The 9,862-nt window shown below is 45.3% G+C and overlaps 1 protein-coding gene across 1 annotated transcript; it reads left to right on the forward strand.

The window, feature by feature from the left end:
- Nucleotides 1–462: 462 nt before the first annotated feature.
- On the forward strand, nt 463–7,591 carry KCNA4 (potassium voltage-gated channel subfamily A member 4). The gene is made up of 2 exons (XM_066364043.1): nt 463–790; nt 3,756–7,591. Exon 2 carries the CDS (start codon nt 4,528–4,530, stop codon nt 6,478–6,480), a length of 1,953 nt encoding a protein of 650 aa, XP_066220140.1. The 5' UTR covers nt 463–790; nt 3,756–4,527; the 3' UTR covers nt 6,481–7,591.
- The last annotated feature ends 2,271 nt before the right edge of the window (nt 7,592–9,862 follow it).

The raw sequence follows: 9,862 nt of genomic DNA on the forward strand, positions 1-9,862 counted from the left end.
GCGGGACAGGGAAAGAAGACACCTTGAAGCACTCAATTGTCAAGGCTGGACTTCCCGTCGAGGTCACCCTCCCGCAATCTCTGTTGGAGCTCCAGCTCTGCCGTCGGGACCCACATTTCAGCTCCAAAGGGGACATCTCTCCCTCCGGGATGAGCTCTCTGCTGCCGGGGGCGACAGCCAGGGACTCCTGGAATGGTTCCCAGTTGTTCCCCCGGGTCTCGGCATCTGGGGGCCTGACCGGGGGGTGGGCAGTCTCGGCGTCGTGACTGCGCCCGCCCCGCCGCGCGGGAGGCGCCCCGGGCGCCCGCCGCGAACGCCACACCCTCGGCCCGGCCCTGGCCCCGCCCCCGGCCAGCGCGCGTTCCAGGCCAGGGGAGGCGTGTGCTGCTTCTGCAGCCAGCGCCGGAGGGAGAGCGATGCGTGTTGGAGGAGGAATTCGGGCTTAACAAGTGATCGCTGCTGTCTAGGATTTTGTTCTTTTTCTGGGGAACCTTGACGTCCTTTCCCAGTCGAGCCCTCCTGTGCTGAACTCGGGAGGAACCAGGAGTCTTGGGGGGGGGTCTTCTGTGGGGCAGCCCCGATCTCCACACCTGGGCTCCAGCAGCGAAGACTGTGCCCCAGGCAACAGAACTTGTCCGTGGATGTATTGGAGCCTCCACCTGCCACACAGGCGTGATTCCTCCCACCCCCAAGATCATTCTTCCCCTCCTCCAGCTGTTGCAGCTTGAGGGGGTAAAATCAAAACCAATCGGGGGATTGTCTTTATTTTTATTTCGCACCCCTGGGAACGGTAAGTATGATGCCTCTCTTTTCTTCCCCTCTTCTCATTTGGCTGTTAAGAAACAGTGGACATTTGAGGGACAAATAATATCGGGTATGTGACAGAAGGGCATGAATGGAAGGCGGTTTAAAAATAAACCAGGAGGTGGGAGAAGGGAGGTGCAGATGCTGCGCGGAGCTCCGGGGGGCCAACAGTTGTTATTTTCCCAACCCCAGGGATGGGGTGCATGCGCCCTGCTTACTGTGCCCGAGCGGGAACCTAGGACTGGAGGCGAGGGCGCGATTAAAGATGTCGTTTCCCAACGAGGTGGGGTTTAGATTTAGCATCGTTTTTGCCTCATCCCAGACTCACCGGTTCCGTCCCTTTGGGAACAGCTGGTGAACGGGTTTGAATTGCTGCCTCTCCCATCATTTGGATTTGTGTGCATTTTTTTCTGAGCATTTGAGCAACACATAAGGACTGTATAAATGGCGTGCGTTGAAGTGTGTATTTCTCACGGTTGTTAGCCTTTCTGATTCTCTCAATCTCTCGCTCCTCTCTTTCTGTGATAAGGTTCAGGTACCACCCTAAGACAGTTGGTGGAAATTAGCGCTGAGAAATGAAAACAGCCTTGTTGTTGGGGGTGGAAGGAGGTGGGGAGGATGCAAGGCTGTTGTTTGGGGGAAAGGGACTCAGGGAATTGGTAGTCTGCAAAATCCTATTAATTTGATGGTGTTAAAGAGGAAGGGAAATTTCCCTGCAAAAGGTCTCCCCCATAAAGGCTCCTGGGAGTTGTCTTGAATAGATTCTCCTAACATGAATACATTGAGAAGGAAGAGATTTTTAAACCAGTCTGATTTGTTGGGTGAAATAATTTTTTTTCTTTTTTCTTTCCTACCCCCTCCCACTCCTCCTTCTTTGTTTTTCTTTTTTCCTTTCTTTAAGATTAGGGATAGTGGAGTGGCTGGTAGGCAATGAAGGAGGTAATTTGCTTTTTGTAGACTAGGGGAGTTGGAGAAACCAAAACCAGCAAACATAAATGAATAAATAAGAAATTATTTGGTGTAGAACAGAAAAAAACAGGACAGATCTAGGTCTCCTGCAGAATTGATGGTGAATTAGAAGACCCACTAATTCATGACCTTCTGGGAGTCAGCTGGACGGAAGAGGGGTGTATGTAGTGTACAAATTTATAGGCACTTTGGTAATACTGGGGCTTTCTTTAAACAGTGTATTTTAACTGCTTTGAGGGAGTTGAGGAAATAATTGAGCAAACTCTCAAGCTACTTGGCCTGTGAAAGAATTTAAAGGATGTCAGCCTGACCCTCAACAGGGAAAGCAGATTTAGAGATCTTCTGAGGGAAAACGATTCAGAGTATGAGACAATATTAGGAGTCAGGCAAAGGAAGAGAGGTATCATTCAAAACATCTTCACAGGTGTATTTTCTAGGTTTTACATCCCAATCTCAAGTGTCACCTGTTACCTAGGAGAATATATATATAATTAGGAAGGGATATACTTTTTGCCACTTCCTTGCTTGTCACTTTATAAAACTCAGTGTGCTTAAGTTTCTAGGCTGACCCGACTCAGCATGAAGCAAGCAGCAGGTGGTCAAGAGCTAAATCCCCTTAATGGCTCCAGAAAGTCATTTTTCTTATGCTCCCCAAGTGCTTCCACAATAGAAGCTAGTAGATGCCCTGAATTCGAACTGTCATGATCCTGTCCAATTCTCTGGGCCACTCTACTGCCTTCTTGAAGGTCCTGTTGGGCAGAGTGAATAGCAGAAGCAAGAGTAGAAGATGGGGGCAGGAGCTTTTACAGGTCATGGTGGAGGAGATACATTAGGTTGACCTAAGGAGAGCTAAACTAAGGAAGAAGAAAAGAAAGGCCAGGAATGCCAAGTGACAGTGGGAAAGAGCAAGCTGCAAAGAAGACGTGATCAGGGAGTGGGAGATTGGAAATAAAGATGGGCAGAGAGAGAGAGAGAGGAGGGGAAGTTGGGGGATGGGAGTTATGGATTAAATGAAAGTTATAGGCTGAAAACAAAGTCCACATAACCCGGGATTGAAAACAGAAGGAGCTAGTCCCTTGAGAAGAGTGTAGGAGGAAGCGCTGAGATGAACGTGGAGGAACTGCTAGGAGAGAAAATGATTATTAGAGATGTGGAAACTAGGATTAGCTCTTAGGCTGTGGGTGGTAAGAAGTGTTCTCCAGTCTGGGGAACAGAAAATAATAACAGGGACATGCTTCAGGGCATCAGGAAGTGCCAATTTAATACAGACCATTGGTATGTCTCAAAATGTCCTGGGTGTCCTCACGTTCTGTCCTTCCCCTACTTCAGACAGTGGTAAAGAGACATACACATTGGGGGGTGAGTAGACAGATGATGAAAGCTTAGGTTACTCTCATGTTATTAATAAATATCAGAGTTTATTTGCTACTCATTATGTACAAGTCAATGTGCCGTTCTATCAACATCCACTATCTCATTTAATCCTTACCAAGATGGGATGGGGAGGTTGCATTATCTATAGTTTGTTGATGAGGTGATGGAAGCTTTTTCAAGTTCTGGAACCTGGATGAAAGAATGTTGTTGTTTTTTTTCTGACTTTTCTAATCCCAGATCAAGATAGAGAGGGTGGAAAGACTCTAAATTCAGAAATATTTCATGAGTGAATTTTCTTTTAAAGCATGCTTAAGATCAATGGATGATGCAAACAGCTATACAGTGACAGCATTATTATGGAATGATGAGAGTGACATGAAATAGACTGAGCTGAAATAATATCCAACGAAGAAGGAAAGAAGGATGTTTAGTGAGAAGGAGATTTAGCAACCTGCCTCACACTCCTTGGAAATTTATGGTTGCTTACTGCTTTATCCGGTTTGCTCGAGGACAAGAGAAAGTGTATGTGGCAGAAATGCTCAGTTTGCTTTTTATGATTTGATTCTTCTTTTTATTTTTTTCTATGCTTATTTTCCTTCCTTTTTCAGGTGAAGTGCATCTTCTGCATGATTTTAGCTGAAGGATGCTCTGCATTTCCTTGATTTCTATGGAGACCTCAGAGCTGGGTTTGCCCCCGCTGGCTGACACCTCATCTTGCACCTTCTCTACCTCCCAAGGTCTTTGCCTCTTTCACTAGCTTGGCATTGCCTCTGGGTCCAGGAAGCCTGTGATGAACCTAAGGGGAGAGCCTGGAGAATCATCCGGATAGGTCTGAACGGTGATGGCTGAATATACTTCATGTCTCATGTTAACATGGGTCAAGCTGTCACTGGAAGGCAAGTGCTAAGACTAAAGGCTGATTTGCATTTTATTTAAATTTTGTAGACTGAGCTTTGGACCGTTTCCATGGCAAAAAAATATATTCCATTTTCTAGGCACAACTGTGGGCTGTCATAGACTTGTGGCCTTTGAACCTTGCAGCGTCACCAACCCATCCTAGACGTATTTCCACATTTGAACATCCACCCCCAAACAGGAGTTTGCGAGATCCCAGCATTACCTGTCTTAGGTTTGAAAGTGCTAGGCCCTTTATCTAGACCAGCCAACTCGGGAGAGCAATGCTGAATCCCTGGGAAGCCAGAGCATGGGCCGTGCTGATTTAAAAACAGAAAATGCAAAGCTGGACTGAAAATATCCTTAGTCTTCCCAGCAATCTGCTGAAGGCTTCCAAACTTACCTTCATTTGGTGAGACAAGAAGCTGCCCTATTTTTCTTCCTTCTTCTACAACTGGAACCAGCCATTTCCAAAAAACCACCACCATGGAGGTTGCAATGGTGAGTGCGGAGAGCTCAGGGTGCAACAGTCACATGCCTTACGGTTACGCGGCGCAGGCCCGGGCCCGGGAGCGCGAGAGGCTGGCTCAGTCCCGGGCTGCGGCCGCAGCAGCTGTGGCTGCAGCCACGGCCGCCGTGGAGGGCAGCGGGGGCTCCCACCACCACCACTCATCCCGTGGGGCCTGCACCGCCCATGACCCGCAGAGCAGCCGGCGCAGCCGCCGGAAGAGGCGCCAGCAGCACGAGCGCAAGAAAGGCCACCACCGCCAGAGCAGCTTCCCGCACTGCGCCGACCTGACGCCCAGCGGCTCGGAGGAGAAGATCCTGCGCGAGCTGAGCGAGGAAGAGGAGGAGGAGGAGGAGGACGAGGACGAGGAGGAGGAGGAGGGGAGGTGTTACTACAGCGACGACGACCGCGGGGACGAGTGCTCCTACACCGACCTGCTGCCGCAGGACGACGGGGGCGCCGGGGGCTACAGCGCCGTCCGCTACAGCGACTGCTGCGAGCGCGTGGTCATCAACGTGTCCGGCCTCCGCTTCGAGACCCAGATGAAGACCCTGGCCCAGTTCCCCGAGACTTTGCTGGGGGACCCCGAGAAGAGGACTCAGTACTTTGACCCTTTGCGCAACGAGTATTTTTTCGACAGGAACAGGCCCAGCTTTGATGCCATCTTGTATTACTATCAGTCGGGAGGCCGCCTGAAGAGGCCGGTCAACGTGCCCTTTGACATCTTCACGGAGGAGGTGAAGTTCTACCAGCTGGGCGAGGAGGCCTTGCTCAAGTTCCGGGAGGACGAGGGCTTCGTGAGGGAGGAGGAGGACAGGGCCTTGCCGGAGAACGAGTTCAAAAAGCAGATCTGGCTCCTCTTTGAGTATCCGGAGAGCTCCACTCCAGCGAGGGGCATCGCCATCGTCTCCGTGCTGGTCATCTTGATCTCCATCGTTATTTTCTGCTTGGAAACCTTGCCCGAATTTAGGGACGACAGGGATCTCATCATGGCTCTGAGCACGGGTGGGCACGGGGGGTTGTTGAATGACACCTCGGCGCCCTACCCGGAGAACCCAGGGCACACGATATTCAACGACCCCTTCTTCATCGTGGAGACAGTCTGCATTGTCTGGTTTTCCTTTGAGTTTGTGGTTCGCTGCTTTGCTTGCCCCAGCCAAGCCCTCTTCTTCAAAAACATCATGAACATCATTGACATTGTCTCCATTTTGCCTTATTTCATCACCCTGGGCACTGACCTGGCCCAGCAGCAGGGGGGTGGCAACGGGCAGCAGCAGCAAGCCATGTCCTTTGCCATCCTCAGGATCATTCGTTTGGTCCGCGTGTTCCGGATCTTCAAGCTCTCCAGGCACTCCAAAGGCCTGCAGATCCTGGGCCACACACTGCGAGCCAGCATGCGGGAACTGGGCCTTCTGATCTTCTTCCTCTTCATCGGGGTCATCCTCTTTTCCAGCGCGGTTTATTTCGCGGAGGCTGATGAACGTGCCACCCATTTCCAGAGCATCCCAGATGCATTTTGGTGGGCCGTGGTCACAATGACAACTGTGGGCTATGGGGACATGAGGCCCATCACTGTGGGGGGCAAAATTGTGGGGTCCCTGTGTGCCATTGCAGGTGTCTTAACCATTGCTTTGCCAGTGCCAGTGATTGTCTCTAACTTTAACTATTTCTACCACAGAGAGACTGAAAATGAGGAACAGACGCAGCTGACACAGAATGCAGTCAGTTGCCCGTACCTCCCCTCTAATTTGCTGAAGAAATTTCGGAGCTCTACGTCTTCCTCCTTGGGAGACAAGTCAGAGTATCTGGAGATGGAAGAAGGAGTTAAAGAATCTCTCTGTGCAAAAGAGAGGTGTCAGGGAAAGGGGGATGACAGTGAGACAGACAAGAACAACTGCTCTAATGCAAAGGCTGTGGAGACAGATGTGTGAGGCTCCTTCTCCATTGGCCACTGCCCCCTCGCCCCCAACCCTGGCACCTCCAAATATATTTATGCATAGAGAGTGCAGTTATGACAATGAAATATGCAAATGAATCCAACGCATACAGTAGTACACCATTTAATGGTTATCCGTGGCATAATTGTTACTAAAAACTTGTATTACATATCAAATAAATGATGCATCTTGGAGATGAGGGAGGCTTAAATAGGAGCAAATCAATCTTTATATTTTTTATTAGAATGCAAGAATTTTGCACATTAACTGGGAAAGATATTACAAGTAAAAATGGTTCCATGGAGAGAATGTGTGTGTTTGTGTGTGTGTGCTGCGTGTGTGTGTGTACGTATAAGTAAATTGTCAATGTTGTTAGTAATTGTGCAGTGATGGGAAAAGTTGGCATTTTGAAGTATTTACTATGTAAGAACTAATGAATTTGAATAGTCGTTTATCAGTGCTTTAATAGCATCTCATGTCTTTGGATTCTATAGTTGTTTTTTAAAAACTGTAAGAATTACTGTGTAGAAGAAAAAAAGTGAATTATTTAATAGAATATAGGTCACAATTTTACCTTGGATTTAATTAAAGTTTATTTTTAACTGGAAATTAACTTTTAAAAAGGCTTCAGGGGCCTTTAGAAATTGATTATATTTTATTATTAATTTTGGGAAGATATGAGAGCAAATACCTAACAATATGGAAGAAGTGACATCGGAGAAAATATAACACGTTTCGTTCACAGATACCAGGACTGGAATGATTTTTTTCTTTGCACTACTTCCTATACTGGAGATGGAGAGAGACTTCATACTGTGAATGTTTACTAATGTAACAGTTCAATGACAATCATTGGAACAATGATTTCTTAGTCTTATTTTTATTGTTCTCTTCTTTTCTTTGTGTGAGACTAAAGGCCATGCCCTTAACAGCACAAGATTCCTCTCTTTTGAAATCTAAATAACTGATCTGCAAAGGGGCCTATGATGTCAAATTTAGCAACTGAATCCTTTGAAAAATGGTCTGTGACAATGATGCTTCTGAAACCATCCTATTTTAAATATTCTTCTGCCTTTCAATCCAGAATGATTTAACCAAAGCTAATGCATGCACTGAAGGAATTCTTGACAAAATAAGATGCCCGGCAGCTCCAGCGATTATGGCTTAAGAGCTTTCTATTAAATGTGCAACAGAAATGCTAGATTGATTAAATTGATTTCTTTGTGCAGCTACCTGCGAGCTGAATATGGGGATTCACCTCAGAATTTGGTGTCCTATTTGCTAAAGTTGGTATGAGAAAGAATTGTGTAAAAACAGTTGATTTCAACATTACCACCATTATTGAATTCATCAAAGGAGTTTTGGACACATATAAGTTTAACTCATGACAAAGTATTCTAGAGTGGGAGGTAACAGCTAGTGATTTGACTGGCACTATTCGGTGTTGTTAAGATATAGGTTAGCAAACTCAGAATACATAATAGGCCTTATTCTCTCCAATGTTTCTGCAACTTTTTATAAAACGGTTCTTTTGAGGTTTGGGGAAAAATGATACTGTGCAGGGTATCTCAGTATGTAACAAACTCTGACAACTGTGAACTTTGAAAAAAAAAGCCTTAGAATGGCTTTTCTCAAACTTTTTAATCCCAGACCATCATTTGACAATAATATAAAATTTACCCTCTTTTAATGATATTTGAAATTCAAAGTAAATCCAATGTTAGCTTTAAAAGCAAAGCTACTTCCTTCTCCCCATCCCTTCCCCACCACTTGTAAATGCCTCTTGAGAGTACCTGGGAGAATGAAGAACAGCAAGTAGAGGAAGTGATTGAATGTGTAGACTGCAGATCTCTAGCTGACAATACAGAGTGACAAAACAAAGACATGCTGTCTTGTAACAAGACTGCAAGGATGCCATATAATACATTTTGGATTAGGAGCAAAAATGAAACACATTAGATTAGATTAGCCCTAAGGCTGTGTAGATGTGTCACCATTCTTTTGAAAAAGTCGCTCTCTTAATCTCTGCACCTCAGTTTCCTCAAGAGTGAAAAAGAAGGCACGTAAAGCATTTGTTGCATCAGTTATGGAAAAGCAAATGAGAACACGGGAGAACTCTGAAATAAATTCTGTACAAATGCCTGACTTTATGTCTGACTTGCTTCATCTTCCTCTAGGAGGAAAGAGATGTACAACCCATGAGTTACATCTGGTTTATTAGGATGTTGTGAAAATTATGAGTAATTTCTTTAATTAGGGGCTTCTTATAAGAAGTTGATTTGCAGACACACAAGATAGCCTACCATTAAATAACTGTTGTAGTTTCTTCTTTTGGAGGAAGATTCCAGGCAGGTCATAGTATAAAAGTTGATCCTGTGCACAGGGTACCCTGTCTCTTTTGCTGTACCTAACTAGGTCAGATTATATTGTAAAATAGTGTAAATGCATGCTCTCCAGCATTGAGTATTTACCAAACATTCTATAATAGCAACAGCAATGGCTTGGTGATGTTTGGAAGGGAAAATGTATTGCAATCATTGTTTCTACAACTGAAAAGTTCTATTACATTTAATTAACCTGCTTTATAATTTATATTTCTGAGAATCCAAAAATATAGTCATTGGGGGATCCTGGGTTTTTCCTTTGTCTTGCATGGTTTTCTTAAGGGTAACAAAGTGAAGAAGTTGGATAGTCATGGGCTTTCAAACCAAATATGTGTTTTTTCCTTCGAGATGCATTAATTTCAGGATGCCTGGATCTTGATTCCACCCCAAGAAGGAAACGTTTAAGCCCTCAAGACTTGAACAAGGGCACATCTGAATAGAACCCTTCTCCTATGGAGAATGTGTGAAGGTAGAATCCTCAGTGCAGTTAAGAACTTATAACATTTTTCCAGGTCAAAGCTAGGCAAAATGCACTAGCAATATTTGTGACAATTTTAACTGAGAAATATGCTTCTGGGGCTATTTGTAACTAATATAGACAACTTCATCTTCTTAGAGGCCACCGTGCATGCTTGGTTGTAAGCTAGAAAAGAAATGACCCATTTAGTGATTTGAATTCTTGAGATCTGGGATCCTTTAATTGCTTTTCAGATGATAATAATTGTTACCAACAGTATAATATTCGAGGGTCACCTTAATCAGATTTTTTTTCAAGGATGGATACATTGTTCTCTTGAAATTTCTTGAAAAGGAAAGAGTTAAGCATAACATTTAATGGAAAAGAGGGGAGGACTAGATATCCCCTCAGTTTCTGTGACACGGAGCTCGTGGATACCTGAGGAATGACAGCTGATCTAGGAGTTGAGAGCTGGCTTGTTGACCATGAGCACATTACTCCTTCTTGTTTTTCTGTTTTGGTTGGTTTAATGACA

This window comes from Saccopteryx leptura, chromosome 1 (genome assembly GCF_036850995.1).
Source record: "Saccopteryx leptura isolate mSacLep1 chromosome 1, mSacLep1_pri_phased_curated, whole genome shotgun sequence".
NCBI lineage: Eukaryota > Metazoa > Chordata > Mammalia > Chiroptera > Emballonuridae > Saccopteryx > Saccopteryx leptura.